Source organism: Meriones unguiculatus, assembly GCF_030254825.1.
Source record: "Meriones unguiculatus strain TT.TT164.6M chromosome 13 unlocalized genomic scaffold, Bangor_MerUng_6.1 Chr13_unordered_Scaffold_39, whole genome shotgun sequence".
NCBI classification, from domain to species: Eukaryota; Metazoa; Chordata; class Mammalia; order Rodentia; family Muridae; genus Meriones; species Meriones unguiculatus.
In genome coordinates this window covers 3,286,423-3,307,370 of record NW_026843648.1, presented here as the reverse complement: position 1 = coordinate 3,307,370, position 20,948 = coordinate 3,286,423, and the positions used below count along the sequence as shown (strand labels likewise).

Here is a 20,948-nt window from a genome sequence, read left to right as displayed (position 1 = left end):
TTTTATCCTGTTAGGTTTTCTTGAGAATGAATTCTTTCAGGTTCTCAATGACTCCTGTGATATGCAAAGGCTTTAAGAGCTTGCTCACACACTAAAGCCTTTACTCTTCTATAATGGTAATACGAAGTACAAAAGGTTACTGTACTGACTACATTCATGGGGTTTCTTTGCAGCATGACTTTTTCCTCATGATTTCAAAGACAAATCCATGAAAAGGATTTACCACATTGCATATTCACAGGGTCTCACTGAGGTATGTGTTCTTCTAAGTACGTGGAAATAACTGCATTAAGAAAAGACTTTATCACATTGATTACATGTGCAAGGTTTCTCGCTACTATCTACTCTTTAATAGACTTGAAGTTGACTTTGACATGCAAAACATGAAAAAGTAATTTGTAGGTGTAAATATGCTAAAAAAATTTTCTATATGTATTGCTTTTTAGATAACAATTCCCAATGAAATATAGGGTGAACCCAAATTTAAGTTCATCATTCCTAGGAAAGCTGCAGACTTCCCAATAGCTGACAAGCTTTCATCATTCATCTTTTGTTTCCCAAAACATGACTGTTCCATACCATATATTCACTTTGCCAAACATAGTGACTGTCCCAAACCACATTTTCTCTTCCCTAAAACATAATACCTTTTCCTAACCACAAAAGAACAAATGGATATGACTGTTTGGACTGTAAAATCTACACTTTTGCATCAGGTGAATTCCTCAATGCCATAAACAAATCCCATATCCTTAACCATGACTGATGGAAATAACTTAGTTGTAAAATGGCAGAGATGTTTATGATTTTCAACTCAGAACCTCTGTAACTTTCTGGCTTAGTGGGTGGATAGGTATCACAGTTCAGTTCCCAAGAATGTTATGTACCACTAACCAACCAGTAGTGACTGGGTGAAAATACATTTTTGTCATTTGCCTTGAACATGTGTTTGAGTTGTATTGGATTCTGTGGACCGAAAAACACAAAGGCCTTACCATGTTGCTTATGTACTCAGAATTTCTGTCCAGTATGAAACTTTTATGATGAAGACGATAGACATATGCAAAGGGCTCACATTTTGAAACATTTATAAAGTTTCTCTCCAGTTCTAATTCTTTCATGATGATGGTTATACAAATGTGGAACAGCTTAACCACCTTAAATACATTCATAGTCTTTCTGTTCAATATGAATGCTTCCATGACTTTGAGGATGATTGTGAGGAGCAAATTTTCCACATTGGTTACATTCATAAGGTTTCTCTCCAGTATGTCTTCATGTTATAGGAAATTACTATCCTGTCAAAATACTTTATCACATTGGTTACATTCATACAATTTCCAGTGTGCATTCTTCTATGTGCATGCAGATTATTATGGCATACAAAGGTTTTAACACATTGGTTACATTCATAGGGTTTCACTCCAGAAAGTGTTCTTGTTCAAGATGACTCTTACATGAAAAGACTTTAGGACATTGACAATATTCATAAGGATTTTCTGCAACATGGATTTTTATGTATTAGGAAATGACTGTGTTGTACAAAGGTGATTCCACACTGCTTATATTCATAAGGTTGTTCTCCAGGATGTGTTCATTTTGTCTTTAGAGACGATTCGGGAAATGCATAGACTTTATCACATTGGGTACATTCAAAAGATTTCTCTCCAGTGTGAGTTCTTTCATGTGCTACCAGATGACTATTCTGTGCAAAGGCTTTACCACACTGGTTGCATTCATAAGGTTTCTCTCCAGTGTGCATTCTCTTATGTTTTAGGAGATTACCCTTATGTGTAAATGCTTTACCACAATGGTTACATTCATAAGGTTTCTCTCCACTGTGAGTTCTTTTATGTAGCAGGAGAGTACTGTTACATGAAAAGGCTTTACCACACTGATTACATTCATAAGGTTTCTCTCCAGTGTGAGTTCTTTTATGTATTTGGAGAATGCTGTTACGTGCAAAAGCTTTACCACATTGGTTACACTCATAAGGTTTCTCTCCAGTGTGAGTTCTTTTATGTATTTGGAGACTACTGTTACATGCAAAGGATTTACCACAATGGTTACATTCATAAGGTTTCTCTCCAGTGTGAGTTCTTTTATGTATTAGAAGAGTACTTCTCTGTGCAAAGGCTTTACCGCATTGGTTACATTCATAAGGTTTCTCTCCAGTGTGAGTTCTTTTATGTATTAGGAGATCACTGTTACATGCAAAGGCTTTACCACACTGATTACATTCATAAGGTTTCTCTCCAGTGTGACTTCTTTTATGTATTAGGAGATTACTGTTACATGCAAAAGCTTTACCACACTGATTACATTCATAAGGTTTCTCTCCAGTGTGACTTCTTTTATGTATTAGGAGATTACTGTTACATGCAAAGGTTTTACCACACTGATTACATTCATAAGGTTTCTCTCCAGTGTGTGTTCTTTTATGTCTTCGGAAATCACTGTTAGATGCAAACGCTTTTCCACATTGGTTACATTCATATGTTTTCTCTCCAGTGTGAATTCCTTTATGTACTTTGAGACTACTGTTACATGCAAAGGCTTTACCACGTTGGTTACATTCATGAGTTTTCTCTCCTATATGTGTCCTTTTACGTCTTAGAACAAGACTGTTATTTGCAAAGGTGTTATCATGTTCGTTACATTCATAGTGATCCTCACCAGTATGCGCACTTTTATATGTGTAGGGACACCTGTGATGTGCAAAGACTTCGTCATATTGAGTATCTTCAGGGTGTTTGTCTCCACTATGACTGTTTTCATACCTGCAAAGATAATCAGCACATACGAAAGCTTTACCACATTCATTGCACTAAAGAATGCTATTGTCTATGTGACTTAATTTTTCAATTCGGTGGGAAGGTAAAGAATAATTACATCTTGAGTTTTCATCATTATTTTTACATTCATGGTGATATTATCTAGGGGGTTGTTTTGCATATTTCAAAATACCTGTGGTGGTAAAAATATTTGTTACCTGTCTCACATTTATATTACACTTTCTTCTATATAATGTTTTACCACAGATTTGTAGAAAACTTCAAGACCTCAGACCTTTAACACACTGACAGGATTCATCAATTTCCCTATACTGTGCACCATACTAAATATGCAAAGAAAACACGCAGAGTAATTTGCAGATTCCTAAAACTTATATTTTCTGTAGTGTGATTTTGTGAGAACTCCTAAAGAAGATGCATAACAAGTTCATTGATGCTGGTGCATACTTTGTGAAAGTGTGTGAATGCCGACTGCTAAGTCAGCAGAGAGATACGTGCTAATGAGATCATAGTATTGTTAGTTCTGTGGCCCATCACCTGTCCTATATTTTGTAAACATTTGTCTTTCATCACTTATCTATTGGGAATAATAAAGAGCTAACAACTGATAGCAGGGCACAAAATGGAGTGCAGAACTTCTGAGTGAGAGAGGGTTGCTGGGAAGAAAGCAAATGACAGGCAATTCACCACAGGCCAGTGATGTTAACAGAAGGACGTGAATATGAACAGAGAAGTAGAGCTGGCCATGCATCAGGACACTGTGCTAGGTTTATTTGTGTTAGGGAAAAAATGGTTCAGAATATGCCCAGGAAAATTGCCTAAGCTTTAAAATATTAAAAAGCCTCTGTGTCATTATTTGTAGTGCTGACAGCTCTAATTAGGGCATATAATCCATAACAGGTATCAATTTTTAAACATCTACTCAAAATGGGGACTACTATACCTTTTAGTTGTTATGGATAGTACATTGTTTATTTCAATATACATATACTAACATGACTGTACTCATTGTGATATATGATAAAACTATTAAAAGAATAATAAGTGACATGGTTTCATGATGCATTCAGACATTTGATTTTTTTCATCACAGACGTGCTATAGGGATTATGGTTTTTCCACAAACTTAGCAACATTACTACAAGTATATTAGTAACCTAGTTTTACTATGGACTACTTGATTAGTATAATGTTTTGGATATACTTTCATCATTCTTTACTTTGAATACATTTGGCAATATCTGAGTTGTAGGAGACTAAACAAATTGCAGTTCTACCTTATTACAGTAATGAGGCTATGAGTTAAAAATTGACCTTGTGTAAGGTATGTTTTCCTTGCATTCTTTCTTAGAGGATGCCCTGCAAAAACACATCAAATACCTAACATGGAGGTACATGGTTTAGTAACAAGTTAGTCATCATCAATAAATACACTTAAAGCAGTTCATTTACACTGTCCATTCTCTTTCCAACTTCCAAAACATATTAAAACTTTCTCAGAACCATATTCATATAAGCTTACACATGAAAATTACCTTGCATGTCTTCTATAAGGTTGACAATACTCTTCCATATTATGACCTTCCCAACTGTAGCCTAAAACATAGTAACAAAAAATGTATGCTTTATTATTGGAAATAAGACAAAATTAAAATCGTGATCTATGGTCAATCAAAGAACCATTCACCTCATTCTTCCATATTTTCAAGAGAAATTACAGAAACACATCAATAATGAATATAGATTTTTTTCCCCACATTTTAAAAAGTAAAGAAAATTCACTGTCCTACCTATAGCAGTAAGGTTCCAGTAGGTCTCCAGCATTACATCTTTATAGAGATTCCTCTGGGAAGGATCCAGCAAAGCCCACTCTTCTTGAGTGAAGTTCATATGCACATCATTGTAGGTCAATGCAGTCTAAAATAACCACACACATGTATAAAAGAAAGCATGATGCTTAGAATACTGGAAATGTATCCTTCATTTACAATATTTTCAAAGTATTCTGGTTTTTCTTCTACTTATTTTGTGACACACAAGTTTTAAGGCAATAACTAACTCTTTTTAGGAGGAAACTGAATAGTGAAGTTCATCTCTCTCATCCTTTAACTAGGATACAGACTTGCAAGAGAAATGTCAATCAACAGATAAAGAGAGAGTAAACAGATCAACAGTACTGAGCCCAGATGAGAGAAATAGTATAAACAATTCCTGACTCTTATAAGAATGGGCAGGCTGGGTGTATTATCTGATGACTTTAATTCCAAAATCACTCAGGAAACAGAGGCTGGTGTATCTCATAGAGCTGGATGGTAGCCTGCTCAATGCAATAAGTTCCAGGACACTCAGGGGTACATAATCAGATCCTGAATAATACACAAAAATTAATCAAACAAACAAGATAAAAAACTTAAAGATCTTTCTCAAGTTTCTACAAAGAGTTACACATTCACTCCAGTTCTGCATACATGTCTAGATACCATAAGTGCCTCATTTCAAACTGTAATATTAATATGATCTTTTTAAAAATGAAATGTATGCTTGAACAATTACAAAAGGAGAGATGAAAATATTAGCAATTTAAATGTTGATCATCAATAGGCAACACAGGGAATGGAGGTATGGCTCAGTGGTTAAGAACACTGTTCTTCCAGAGGACCTGGATTAAATTCCCACACCCACAGGACAGCTAATAGCTGTCTGTAACACAAATATATTCAATAAAATACTCGCAAAACAAATCCAAGAACACATCAAAGATATACACGATGAACAAATTGGCTTAATGTCAGGGATACAGGAATGGTTCAACATATGAAAATACATCAATGTAATCCACCATATAAACAAACTGAAAGATCAAGATCACATGATCATCTCATTAGATGAGAAAAAGCCTTTGACAAAATATAACACCCTTTCATGTTAAAAGACTTGGAGAAATCAGGCATATAAGGAATCAGGCACATACTTAACATAATAAAGGCAGTAAAAAGCAAGGTGAGGGCTAACATAAAATTATTTGGAGAGAAACTTAAAGAAATTCCACTCATATAAGGTACAGGACAAGGATGCCTCCCCTCTCCATATCTTTTCACTATACCCCTTAAGTCCTAGTAAAGCAATAAGACAATTAAAGGTTATCAAGGAAATACAAATTGGAAAGGAAAAATTCAAAGTATCATTATTCACAGATGATTTACTAGTATACCTCGGTAACCCAAGAAATTCTACCAGAGAATTCCTACAGTTGATATACACTTTCTACAAAGTAGTTGGGAACACAATTAACTAAAAATTTCATTAGTCCTGTATACAAATGAAAAATGGGTTGGGAATGAGATTTGGGAAACAACACCCTGAACAGTAGCCACAAACAACATGAAGTGAAAGACCTCTATGACTAGAATTTGAAGTCTTTAAAGAAAGAAACGAAAAAAAATATCAGAAGATAGAAAGATCTCCCAAACTCATGGATATATAGGATTAACATAGTAAAACAGCATTCTTTTTTTTTTAAAATATTAATTATACTTTATTCATTTTGTATCCCCCCTGTAGCACACTTCCTCCTTCCTTCACAAAACCCTCCCTTTATCCCCCTTCTTTAAAACAGCATTCTTAAAAAATGCAGTCTATGGGTTCAATCCATTTCCCAACAACATTCCAACACAATTCTTTACAGACCTTGAAAGAGCAAACATTAACTTCAAATGGAAAAATAAAACACCCTTGATAGCAGTAGAATCCTGTACAGTTGGAATAAGCACACAGAAATAAACCCACACTCCTACTGGAACTTTACTTTCAACAAAGAAGCCAAAATCATACAATGGAAAAAAGAAGTATCTTACACCACTCAAATGGCTAAAATAAAAAACTAAAGTGACAACACATTCTGGTGAGGATGTGGAGAAAAGAGAACTTTCCTTCAGAGCTGATGGGAGTGTAAACTTGTACAACTTCCCTGGTAATCAAACTGGTACATTCAAGAAAATTGGGAATAGTTCTACCGCAATACCCATCTATACCACTCCAGGGAATACATCCAAAAGATGTTCCATTTGTTCTACTATTTTCATAGCTGCCAGAAAGTGAAGAATGGATAAAGAACTTCTAGTACATTTACACAATGGAACACTCCTCAGTTATTAAAAATAAGAAATCATGGAAATTGCAGGCAAATGGATCGAACTAGAAAAGATCATTCTGAGAGAGGTAACCAAGACGCAGAAAGAAACACATTGCTAATAGACCTATAGTATAGTATAGGATATGCATACTACAATCCACACACCCACAGAAGCGAAGTAACAACTTGAAGAGTCCATGGGAGGTTGCCAGAACATCACTCAGAATAGAAAACAGAACAGACAGCAGAAGTGGATGAAAAGAGGGAACTGGGCAGGAAGGCAGAAGTTGGAATAGGGAGGGGAAAAATGTGGGTATCAGATGTGGGGAGAATTGTAGTAGGAGGTGAGAGGGTTGAGAAAAAGAAAGGAGACTGAGGCGGTTTCTCTTTGGAGTCATTTGATAGGGAAGGTTCCTGAGAGGACCTGGGTGTGACTGGGTGTGACTCCAGCTGAGACTTCTAACAGAGGGGCAGGGAAAAAGAGACATAGAAAAAGAAGTGACCACCTCCTAGACAGTCAGGACTAGGGAAGAGAAGAAACAACAACTGGACCACAAAACTCCTGATCCAAAAATTACCCTGCTTACAAGGAGTTTAGGGATGATAATGAGGGAACAAAGATTGAGGGAAAGTCCAACCAATAATTGGGTGAGCCTGAGATCTACCTAACACTAGAGAGCCAGCCAATGAAACTGTAGATTTTGCTTTGCTAAGCTTGTAGAAGAGCCTAAACGTGTCTGTTATCTCAGAGGCTCCACCCAGCAGCCAATGGAGACAGAAGCTGGAATTTGTAACTAAGCATGGGGTGGATCTCGGGGGGTCTTGTGGAAGTACTAGGGTAAAGACTGATGAACCTGGAGGGGATAGAAAGCCACAAGACCAACAGAGACAAGTAACCCAGACCCAGCAGGGGTACAGAAAATGAGACATCAACTAAGGAGCATGCATATGCATAGTGTGGACCTAGGCCCACTGAACTTATCTGTATGGTGAGCAGCTTGGTCCATGTGGGTGGAGTGCGAAGTGGAGTAATGTGAACTCTACTGCCTCCCCTTGTCAGGGCTGCCTTGCCTGGACTCAGTGGATGAGGATCTATCAGTCCTGATGTGACTTAATGTGTTGCAAGGGGTTGATACAGGGAGAGGAGAGCATCCCTTCTCTGGGAGGAGAGGGAGAAGTCTGAGGGTGGACTGAGAGCACAGGAAGGAGGGATCACATTGGGTTGTAAAGTCAAAAAACAATATATATTAATTTAATAGACTCAGAGAGAGGAACAGTGGGATTGGGAAGGCATAAGGGAGCTGTAGCTGGGATACAAAAGAACAAATTGTAATAAATAAAAGAGAATAAAAACAAAAAATACACTGTCTAAACAATCCAGAGTGCAAACTGGCAACATGATCTTGGCCATCATGTAGGAATGATCACAATAAATCCCAAAAATTCTCATCATGTCTTCACATATCTGTCATGGCCTAAGAACTCATAGTTACATTACACACATATAACATGCTTTTTTTAAAACAAATCTCACTGTTGTTACATTATCTAGTAATCTAGATAATTCTCTTAGAAGGCAGAACTTCAGCATGATGTCCCTTATAGTAACAAACGACAACATGAAGATGCATGTAACTTCAAACAATACATACAAACATATATACATATATTCTATTAAGCATTTTAATATTAACATTGGTAAATTATGTTGACAACATAGAACATATTGTGGGTACATCTTCCATCCTTGGACTCATACTCCGAAGGCTCTCACATGAGAATCAAGATTTCAAATGTAGCCTTGGCTAACATCCAAGCCAGCTTTGAAAGCAAGCATCACCATCTAGGAAATCATTTAGCATTTTTCAGTTCTACCTTACTTAATTTCTTAGAACATGAGCAGACTAAGAAAGATTGGGGGCCAAATTACCACTCAAATGACCTATAGCTTAAATTTTTATGGAGTCAATTTTCCTCAGAAATCCTAGGCTATCCACTTCCTCTGTATATACTACACTCAACATTCTGAACTTCCAGGTCCTAAAGGAAGAGCCAATTAAGCTCTGGACTTTTGCCACCTCAAGATCTGATATATTCCACAATCCTCTAAAAAGAGAACATTCTCAGGTCTGTCCAGGAGCAAAGTCACTTTCGGCATATTTTCTTTTTCCTAACCTGCTACTGCGCTGCTGTGATTGAATACTCTAAACAAAAACATCTCAGGTCATGAATGGGTTTACTTGTTTAGTCCTGTCAGACCAAAGTACATCATTGTGGAAGCCTAGGATAGAAACTAAAGTTTCGAGAAAACTAAGGCAAAAACCATGGCAAATATTGTTTACTGCCTTGTGCTCTTGTATCTTCATCATTCCATGCTCAGCTAGCTCTTTTCTAGCCCAGGGCAACTTGCTCAGAGATATTGTCATACTCAATTGAAGAGCCTTCAATAGAAATCTTCAGTCAACATAATCTCTCATTTACATAGAAACCTGCCATTTTCTCATTATTTTGTCACTTTATATACTCCTTGCAGCTCCATACCTCCTCTCCTCCTGGTATCATCCTCCCATCCTCTTCCCCTACTCCTCCTCCTCTTCTCATGAAAGGGGAGGCTCCTCATACCAACTCTTCTCAGCACATCAAGTTGCATACAAACTAAGTGCATCTTCCTCCAGTGAGGCCAGCGAAGGCAGCACAACAAGGGTAAAGTGATTCATAAACAGGCAAATGTGTCCATGTCACAGATAGCCCCCATTTCAAATGTTACATGACTGATATGAAGAAAAGCTGCCCATCAGCTAGATGTATGTAGGGAGCCTAGGTCCAGCACATGCATTTTCTTTGGATGGTGACAACCAGTCATTTTATGATGGCATGCTGCTAACTGAATTTACCATGTGAAAAAAAACAAACAAACTGAGAATTCTCAGGATTATGAAGACATTTTACACACAGAGACAAAATATAACTTCTGCACTTACTTTACAGCAAAAACAATGTAGATTGTGCACAATATTTGTGAAAGAATAACGCAAAAATTCCTAGAACATAAGCCCAATAATCTAGTCAAATGTCCATCCAGATACCTAAGGAAACCCAACCATGAGTCTTGAGTGACATGAGCATCTCCTTTAGCATTAGAGTGTACGGAAAGAAAAAGGTTTAGTGATTTCTGGTCCAGGCTCCCATTTCAGGGCAACACCTTTTCCAGATCTGCTGTTTCATATTCCAGTATCATTTTGCTCTGTCCTCCCCTAGCCTATCCTCAGTCTCCCAACACTCAGTAGGCACTTTCCCTCTTTCTCTTGGAATCAAAGTGGATAATGGCACAGCCCATTATTCAACCTGAAGGGGAGTGAAAAATCTTTCCCACTGGTGGAAGAGTGCCAAGAATATTAAGAATTAAAGAAATATTTTTAGAAAATGCAATGAGCTTTTTTTTTTCCTGTAACTTCACAGAAAAAAAATGGGCTGGGGATGTGGTTCAGCTGGTATAGTGCTTGCCTAGCATGCATGAAGCTGTGGGTTCGAGCCCAACACCACATAAAATTTGACATGGTGGCATTGCCTGTAATTAAAGCACTTAGGAGGTACATGTGGGAGAATCAGAAGTTCAAGCATATCCTTGGCTAGTGAGTTTATGACCATCCTCAGCTAAATGAGGTCATGTCTGAAAATGAAAAGCAAAACAAAACAAGCTTTTTTTCAGTATTGAGGATGAAATCTTTGGTCTCATATATGCTTGGCACACTTGCTACCATTGAGCTACCTCCCCAGTTTACCCAAATTTACTTATATCTATTAAAAATAATAATAATAAAAAACCTGAGAGGGCAAAAATGAGCTAAATGACTCAGTGAATGAAACACTTCCTGCTATTCCAAAAATAAATCTAAGTTTAATTCACAGTATCCACTTAGGGTGGCTCAAAGCAGCTGGTCCACCTCCACAGGATTTTGTGACTTCTTCTGGCCTACTCAGATGACAAAAAGAGGAACGGAACTAAAAGAAAAAGAAAAGAAAAGAAAAGAAAAGAAAAGAAAAGAAAAGAAAAGAAAAGAAAAGAAAAAAATAAAAGAAGAGAAAACAAAAGAAAGAAAGAAAGAGAAAGAAAGAAAGAAAAGAAAGAAAGAAAGAAAGGAAGGAAGGAAGGAAGGAAGGAAGAAAGAAAGAAAGAAAGAAAGAAAGAAAGAAAGAAAGAAAGAGAAAAGCCTTGAATAACAGCACTTGGGAGGCAGATTCCTGTGAGTTCAAGTCTAGCCTGGTGTACAGAGCAATTCCAGGACATCTAGGACTACATAGTAAGACACTGTCTTGAAAAAACAAAACCAACAAACTGACCAAACAAATAAATATATAAGAGAATTTAATTTTTTTTCAAATTAATTTCAGTGCATTAACAGGCCAAAAGGCAAAGCAGCTACCTTACAGCAGAGTTACAGGTAGCCATGAGCCATGAGATGTGCGTGCTGGGAAGTGACTTCAGGTCATATGCAAGAGTAACTACCAATCTTAACTCCTGACCCATCTGGCTCCTCTCCTTTTGAGACATGATTCCATGTAACCTAGGCTGCCTGCAAACTCTACATGTAGCTGAGAATGACCTTGAACTTCTATCTTTCTGCCTTCCCTTCTCCTGTGCTGGGGACTACAGGTGTTTACTACCATATCTCTCTTACAAAAGTGCTGAGGCTCAAACCCAGGGCTTCATGCATGTTAGCTAGTCACTCTACCAACTGAGCTACAGCCTCAGGAGGAGGTCCATATCATCTTGATGCTGTTCATCAGAAGCCAGCACACAAACTGGCTGTAGAAGAACATCTTTTTAAAAATAGCATAAAGGAACAGAGGAAAGTAGATGGCAGGAGCAGTTCATTGGTTTTTCTCACATGAAATTTTAGTAATACTTTGGACTTTCTTGACAGCTTCAAAATTTTAATGTGTGCAATGTAGAGGAAGAGAGTATGTGTGGCCCTAGTAATACACACCAGTAATATCTATACTCTGGAAGCCAAGGTAGGTAAATTCAGACTTTGTTGCCAGTCTCAGCTGCACTGTGAGTTGAAGTCCATCTTTGGCTATGTAGAGAAACTATATCAAAAATAAAATATTTTTTTAAAATTAAAAAAAAATATATATATTTATTTGCTTGTTCATTCATTTATTACAATCTATTCACTTTGTATCCCTGCTGCAGCCCCCTCCCTCATCTCCTTCTCATGCCACCCACCCTCCCTTTTCTCCCTTTATGCCCTTTCCCTAGTGCCCTGATAGGGTAGATTTCCTCCCATGATGATACCTGATTAAAAAAAAAATAAAGGCCCACGACAATGACAACTGTTACTCCCATGATAAAACAGAACCCCTAATTAAATGAAAGGTTAAGATCTCAGACTTTAGAGATCCTGACATTCCTTACTCTAAATAGATATCCTTGTTTTTCCTCCTGTCTCCTTATCTACAGTTACTATTATGCCCTGATCTTGAGATCCTCAGAAACCACCAGGAAACAACTCCCTTGGGAAAACAAGAGAGCTTTATTGAGAGAGCAATCAATCTTGGGACCTACATCTCACTGCTACAGCAGTAGAAAAGTGTGACCCTGAGCCCTGGGTGAACAGGGATTTTAAAGGGAAAAACTGCAAGCAGGGGATTTTTCCATGCCTTGGTGTTATGGGACGGGGTAACACCTCAGGAGTGAGGTGACCACTGATGCTTAACAATAACTGCTATTCTAAGCTATCTGAAAGTACATCTGGAACATTTGGGAATATTCTATTTTGCTTTCATTGGCTGTTGCTAGGGAGTTCACTTTGTTTTCTGCCAAATGTACATTCCATGTTTTTTCCTGGAACTGGAGTTCAGTGGCCTGTCACAGGTGCACACAGGATGGTTTCTCACCTCAAAATGGAGTCACTCAAGCTAAGTTAAGCTATTCATTACCGTGCTGAATTTTATTTTACCTAGACTCATGTAGAACTCTTTCTGTGAATCATGCTGTCATCAACTACTCAACAGTCTTGCCCAGAGGGGAATCACTACTCCTGCTGAGTCTATGATCTCACCTTTCCTTCTATGACACATCCCTCCCTACCCACCCTGTCCAAGGCCCATCCCCACAAAGATAGAATATCAAATTTATAAGTCATGCTGGCTGTCACTGATGATCCAAACATGGCCTTTGCCCTCACTTATTAAGAGAATCTAGGGTCTGGCCATGGTGATGAATGGGAGGTGGAGGAGGAAGGATCTGAAGTTCAAAGTCATCCTCTGTTACATAGAAAAGTTCAAAGTCATCCTGATCTACAGGAGAGCCTGTCTCAAACCTCAATTAAAAAAAAAAAAAAGAAAGGAAAGGGGAAGGAACAGGAAGAGAAGAGGAATCAAAAGCATCACGGGTTCATTCACTCATTCTTCAAGCTTTTATAAGCAGCTTTAACATGCGTGGCTGCTGACCAAAAAGACCTGACACAAAACACATACACCTGCCCTCTCCCATTACGGCTATGCCCCAACACAGGTAACAGTTCTGATAGGTGGATGATGCAATCAGAGTTTTGATGCCAGAATCGCACAACAGACCTGACCTGACCACGCTGCCATGGCACAAACCTGAACTCCAAAGATACTCTTTCTGTTCACGCCTTCTAAGACCCAAGCCAGAAGCCCCACCATTGTCTGATCCCACCTATACTTGCACTGGGACATGCCTCTTCAACTAGCTCCTCCACCATGTCATTTAGTCCCTGGCCTCAAGTCCCAATTCCCAGGACACCAACCTAATTCCCTTTCTCATGACTCCATTTGTCAAATACCACAAGGGCCCACCTTCCACCAGTATCACTGGCTGCTTCTACATCAATCTTCTTCACAGCGTACCTCCTCCTAGGGCCAAGGGCCAGGACCAAGGTTGTAGTAGAAAATAGATATCTCTGGACTTCTCATGACTGGGTAGGAATCCCCTAGCATGGGCCCCGCCTCATGGGTCACATATAGATGCGCCGGTTCTCTTGTTAGTCTTCTCTACTGGATCTAAGGGGCAGTAAATTAATTGAATGTGATTGTAGTGAGTCAGGGCAGTGGCTCCCATCAGTGGGAGAAATGGCAGCTAGCGAGCTGTCAATGTCCTCTGGATCCAGGAAGCCTAAAAACAGAGCCCAGCTTGCAGGGGTTGTAGGGCATGACCGCCGGCATTGGAGAAGCAGTACAGTGAAGCTTGGCACTGAGATAGTGGCACTCTCTATGCAGGTAGACCTGTCCCAGATGGCCTCTTCTCCTGCAGGCATCAAGTGCTCTAGGGCACTGTGGGGAATACCAGCTAGGAACATGACCTGGCATTGCCGCACCTCCAAAAACATGCTAGCATCATTAACAAAGTATTCCCAGCTCTGGACCCTGGAACTCAGGTCTCCTCCCACCCACTTTTTCAATATCTCTACAAGTCCCTCTCAGGGCATGTAGGACCTCCTGTCTCTCCAGGGCTCCCCACACAGGATCAGGATCCCTGTACATCTTTCCCAGAAACCCTCTCTAAGAACCTGTCCGGGGCCTCCCATCCACCAATGTGTAGATCTGCCCTCCACTATGCATGACCCCTTCCAATCCACCAGAAGGTTCCCGCACACCCTCCCATCTGCACTTCCCTTGCCTTTATGTCCTCTTAAACTCCTCATTTGTGTTAATCTTATGTGGCTGGCCTGAACCCAACAACAGAACCCTATATTCTTTACTTCTGACTCCCTGAAAAACCCATGCTTCACCTCTAAAATGAGATTTCCAACTGCATCCATAAACATCAGTTCAGCCTGCTCTTTTGGCATTCCTTCTGGTCAAGGGCACCACTATAAAAATCACTTCTTGTCTTCTGAGAAGAATATAGACTGTTGCTGATTTTGACCCATTTAGATACCAGCTTCCTGAAGAAATGAACACCCAGGAGCTCCCAAAAGATAAAATTAACACCAATTCCCCCTAAACACACCCTCGTGTGTGGGCCTGAGAAGTGTTGATCATCATAAAATTGGTTATCTCACTACACATTGCTAATGTCAACTGTTGTCAAAGCAGGAAAGTTGTCCCCTCCTTCTTGTCCATCACTTTCTGTGTTATGACTATATCAGCTTAAAATCTGGTCATAGAGCTCAGTTCTTGCACAAGGCCTTCACTTACTAAGCACACTACGAGCCAGCCAGACAGACTGGAGGACACTCAATTCAATGGCCCGTTTTACTTTTTCACTCACCAGTCAAGATCCAACATAGAAGGAATTTTAGGACTGTTTTCCCAGAATTGTGCAGCAGAGGTAGGGTAGGGTGTTCAAAGCAATTCTCAATATCATGGCAGGAGGCAAGGCAGGGCTATAAGAGGCATTGCTCTATACAGAAGTAACAATCAACAGCACATGGAAAAATGGAAAAACATTCCCAATGACATGGACACATCGGGAATAACAACACATAAGAGATTAGAGCGGTGATGCATTTAGAGACAATCAAATTTAAGAGAACTCAATAATTGACTTTTTAAAAAGATAAATATAATTGATAAAAAGACCATAGCTATAGTGACTTGAAAAAAGATCAGGCAATTTCCTGGCAGAGTTAATAGCATTCATAAGATACTGTGTGCCCTTCCCTCAAGCACAATGTTGATTGTTTATATCTGTAACCTGACACATACAGCTACAGTGAATGGCTTGTGCCTCAACCCTCAGGACTGACATAAATGTGTAAGTGAATAAGACATATCTGAAAAAGACAGTTACCTAATTGGATATTCATTATTCATTGGATCAAGCTATTCTCCCCAAATTTTACACCTACCAATCTAGTTTGTCTTCATTCATCTGACACTAATTCATATGTACTGTAAAATAATTAGATCATGAGCAGATCCTTTTTCACAATGGTGTCACCAGCAGGTAGTTACCTATCCTATTTCTCCCCATGATGTGCACAATAAGTGAGTCCTCCTATTCTCGTCTGAAGTCAGAAGCCAAGCTCAAAGTGCATTTTTTTTTCTGCTAACTGCAATGGAAGGTTAACTATATGACTCTAATAGTGGTGGTACTGCGCTGTAACTGAAATTTTATTTACCCTAATCAAGATAACAATATCATTGCACTGAACAGCAACATATTGGGATCAAGGTCAAATGAGTCAACATAGAAGAGGCTGACTCAGAAACATTTTTCTAAAAGCTTTGGGCTGTAGATGTTCTAGAATTAACATCCTTCACAGGAAAAAAATCACTCCCTACATCTAAGACTTTAATATAGAAAATGTCTTCAAAGACAGAATGAATTCAACTATGTATACTGCTCAAAGAGGAACTGACTACACAGATTTTGCATTCCACATATGCTGTCACCCTTAAATCTCTTTCAGGTTCAGATTCCAGGTTAAACTTTGACTAATTCCAATAGGGACAGAAGACTGAATGTATAGTCCTGAAAGCAGACAAAATTCTACTGAGCACATCTGTCTTCTAGAACACAATATATAGTCTATAAGATAGATTTAAAGGATTTATGATTGTCAAAATTCCCACACATAAAAAGGAGAGAGAACACTCATGCAGAAAGCATCACAGAAAAGTTAACTATGAGCACTGTTTGCAGATCTTTGATGAAAGTTATACTGAGCTATTCTAACTTTAGAATATAGTGGCTTTTGCCTCTGAGGAGGCTGGCTCACAACAATACCACAACTGCTAATATGCAGGACCAAAATGAGTTCATTTCAACTAGCCTTAGCTGCAGTCTCTCTCAGGGCTATGACATCACTGCAGCAAATTCCATTTCATTAAGCTTTATTTTAATTTATATGGATGTTTGGCATGTGTCTTTGCACAGTACCTACAGATGCCAGAAGGGGCCATCAAATTCATTGGAAATGAAACTACAGATGGTCAGCTACTAGCTGGTTTGTGAAATGTGATCTGTGTCCTCTTAACACCCAGTGCTCTTAAGTGCTATGCCATTTTTTCTTTAAAATTTATTATTTTACATGTTAATTAAAATATATTACATCAATTTCCCCTTGCCATGTCCTTTCTTCATCTCTTCCCAAATTCTTCCATTCCAATATTTCTTTTTAAGTATGTGAGCAATTATGTGCAAATATATGAATTATACCTGAGTCCATTTCTGTTGCTTCTGTGTATATGGATTCAGGGCTGAAGACTTTCCACTGGATATGTAATGAGGGAGCTCATCCCCACCTGAGGCTAATTTTCCCACTTGCAGGAGAGTTCCATTTAAGGAGTCTGACCCTGAAGTGACCTAAGCTGCCTTGGACAAGAAACATTAGAAAACCCAAAGTGGTAAGTAAATATGTTAGCAAATAATTGCTGGTGCCATGGCTCTGAGTTTCTGGAGCCGCAGGGAAGACTATGGATAGTGTCCTGGGCCAATCAACACCTCTCTTTGTTCTGAGGGCCTCCCACCATACCGCTGACCATTCTTTCCTTGGGTGACTTTGAAACCTTGAAATTCCTGCCTCCTCTTTGTAAGCACCATGATTACAGACTTGTGTTGCAATACCTGGCTGTTGTGGCTTCAGTTCATTTAGTGATGTTATAGAATGACTATTTGAGTAAGATGAGCAGTTACACATTACAAAACGTTTATCTCATTGAGCCTGAGTTTCACTCTGTAAAATGATAGAAATCTGCCCCAGTCTTTAAATGAGTTATAACAGACTGGATGATAAAGGAAAACAACATTCCTCATAGATAAGTATATATATATATATATTACTTGATCTGGAAGAACTCAGAGCTATATGACACTGATTGCATTAGTAGATTTTTTTTTTGTAGCGTGAGTCACATTACATTAATAAACTAAACCAGGACAAATAGAAGAAATTCCACATTCCTAATACTTATTGGTATTTTCCACAGTGTAACATTGCAGATGTATTCCCAATGAGGTTGGAAAAGTAATTAATTATCTTAGTATAATGTTTTAGTTTAATGTATCAGTGATTAGTTTAATGTATTAGTTTAATGTATTAGTGATCTATTAGAATAGATTTGGGGAATGTGATACAAATTTACAATTAATTTATTAACAGTTAATTTTTTAACTAAAAATGAAATATAGATTCAAAGTGTTATCACTATACAATTTTTCATCATAAAGATGTATTGGATATTTTAGAATGTACTCACCTATGATGTTGTATATCTGAACTTCACTTGGAAAGAGTACGCTTTGCCAGATTTGCTCTAAGAAAAGCTCAGCAAGCATGTGATTTTGGTGACCTACAAATTCCTTAGGTTGAACAGTGATTATTTTACAATTTAACCATTGTTAACTACTTAATAATTAATAACAATGTAATTGTAATCTTCTATCACAACTAGAAAGTGCACTCAAAGTAGTGACTACTACATATCTTCTGCTTATTCTCTGAGAGAATTATGTTGCTTCTTTAGGTATCCCTAGAGTCACATGGCTTGTAAGTATTTTGACAAATTATATCCCTATTAAAAAAATAACAAGTGAAAGATTACCACATTCATATAGTTTGACATTTTATTCCTTGTGGACATGTGGTATAAGTATTAAGATTTCTCCACAACAACATTCTTGACTCTCATAAACTTCCCCTCTCTAAATAAGTATATGAATGAGTAACACCAGCTTTACTGTGGATTATTTGCTTATTAGAATATTATTGAACATATAGGTTCGTATTATGTTCTCTTGGAATATATACAATTTATCCTTGTTCATTCAAAGGCTGATTTCTCTACCCCACTATCTGGTTTCAATCCAGACAATGCATTGTGATGCTTATTCTAAGTATCACCTGTCTCAAGTTTGTGTAAACATGCCACCACTTTTTCTCTATATTTTCAATTAAACAACCAGCCCCAATACTGTGCAATGGAGAGAATAAGGTAGGACATCCTGGTTAGGAAAGGAGAGAAGAAAGTGAGGAGGAGAGATCAGCAGGAGAGAACTTGGAACCATGAGTAGAGATAAGCCAGACCCTAGAATATGACTGAAAGCAATAATGGGTGAAATCTGAATCGTTGGAAACAATGCAGGCTTGGAGGTTTAAGATGAAATAACTATTGCCCAGCATTGTGCACTGGGTTAATTAAATAAATCCCATTCTCTGTATGGTATTTGGGTATATAGTTGGTTTAGAATTAACCACTGTGGCAGCCAAAATGGAGTTGGTAGCCAAAAAGAGTGCATATTGCTGTTTGGTGCTGAATTTGAGCAGTGGCTTCTGGTAATTGGAATTTTGCAAACATGGCCTTGGCAAACATGGGTATTATCTAAAGCTCAGTTTCTCACAGACTGACCTGGGCATTCTTTACAGCTGGGTGTTCTGTCCCTGAGAACTAGATATAAATTCATTGCAACCATGGATACCAGATAAGTAAAGTTTTTGTAACCTTAAGTAAATCCTCAGCTGCTTTGATAAGTGAAACTGTTACCGTGAGATAATTGCTTGTGACATTTTGATTTATAAGCACTGTTTAAAGGCTCAATAAATGGCACCTTGATCAGAGTCTTGACTTGGTGTCTTCCTTGTGTCACCCTGCTCTTTTTCCCCCAGGCCTCACTTAGGCAGATTCAACTGTCACTGCGGGCAGCAAAAAAAACACTGCTTAACTAAAGGTAAATAATAGTAATCATTAAGAAACACAACAAATGGCACCCAACTAATCTAAGTATCGACACCCTTTAGATCATACTTCAACATAATTTGGTGGGAGGAATAAGCTCCCAGTGATACAACCCAAATTTAAAACCTAAAATCTTCCTGGTCAATTACTGTCCCTTTAAGAGAGACTCCCAAACAGGCCCAAGAGCAAAAGACAGCCTACTGTGGGCAGATCTGAGACTGAACATAATAAAACTGAAGGCTGCTACAGTCTAACAGGAGGGGGACACAAGCATGGCTTCCTTACACTGTGGCTGGCTTAGAGCAACAGCAGCAGCCATGGCTGGAAGGAAAAGGAACTGTAGGCAGACAGATCTCTAGACAGAGCTTGGGATAGAAGTGCGTCTAAAACAACAACAAAAATGCCATGGCAGAGGGGGTTTTAATCCCTTTGGCTTTGTTTTGGTTGTCATAGTCATGGATCTGGTTGCAATATGTTTAAGGGTGATGGGTCTTCTCCATGCCTTCTAAGAGAAAGTTCAAGGAGAAAATGGGAGAAAACCCAAAGATTGGAATACTAAGTTACAGACAATAAAAAGGGCATTCCCCCTAACAAAAATTAGATTAATAACGACTAAAATCCAAAACTCTCTGACTGCAAGATACTTGTCAGCTCTTTCTGGTAAAGGTCCACCATTTAAATATAACAACAACTAAATCCAAAAAATAACCAACTTGCTTGTTACAGTCTAATTCACACAACTGACCCAAAATGTAGTATTTTCTTGTCTCTTTGCTTGATTTTCATTTAAAGGCTTTGCTTTACAATGATATGGATTTGAGAATATTTAAACAAGTTGGTGAAGGCACATTCCTTTAATCCCAACACAAAGTAAAAAGAAACAGGCATATCACAGAGTTCCTGATCAGTCTAATTTACATAATAAAAGGGTGGTATCTCCTGCTGTATAGCCACTTGCAGAGATAAGATTCAAAATGACAACATTTTCATTAAGGTTACCATGTAAGTTCTTTTTTTCTTAATAATAAATTCTATGTCTTTACTGTTCTAAAGATTGGATACATACCAATTTTAGGTTTATGTAGAGAGAAATTATATCACATTGACCTAAAAAGGCCAGCCAATCTCAAAAACTGGTACTTCCACAAAACTGGTATAAAAGGGTATTTTGGCTTAAGAAATATGTTCTGTAGGTCAATGTCAGTACTCAAAATTAGGCTGGGAGACAAACATGCAAACTGCATGTCTCCCATGTATAAAAACTTTTAAATGCTGACTAAATTAAGATGTCACACTGCTCTGGAAGCAGGCTTATCCTTTCAACTGTGAGACATGTTCACAGGAGACAAATGTTGATCATGCTTGATGTA

At 38.3% G+C, this 20,948-nt stretch overlaps 1 protein-coding gene across 2 annotated transcripts in view; it reads right to left on the bottom strand.

Annotated features, from left to right (window-relative positions):
* Positions 1-615: 615 nt before the first annotated feature.
* LOC132651059 (zinc finger protein 431-like) overlaps positions 616-20,948 on the bottom strand; it is a 61,559-nt gene continuing 41,226 nt past the window's right edge. The window contains exons 3-5 of one of the 2 annotated variants that reach the window (XM_060376367.1): positions 4,331-4,391; positions 2,734-2,780; positions 616-2,565 (exon numbers count right to left, since the gene is read on the bottom strand). In XM_060376367.1, coding sequence (XP_060232350.1) covers positions 1,595-2,565; positions 2,734-2,780; positions 4,331-4,391 — 1,079 coding nt within the window. In that variant the 3' untranslated portion in view covers positions 616-1,594. Of the gene's footprint in view, positions 2,566-2,733; positions 2,781-4,327; positions 4,392-4,585; positions 4,702-20,948 lie in introns of those variants that run through there. The other variant, XR_009588975.1, reaches the window with a different exon arrangement.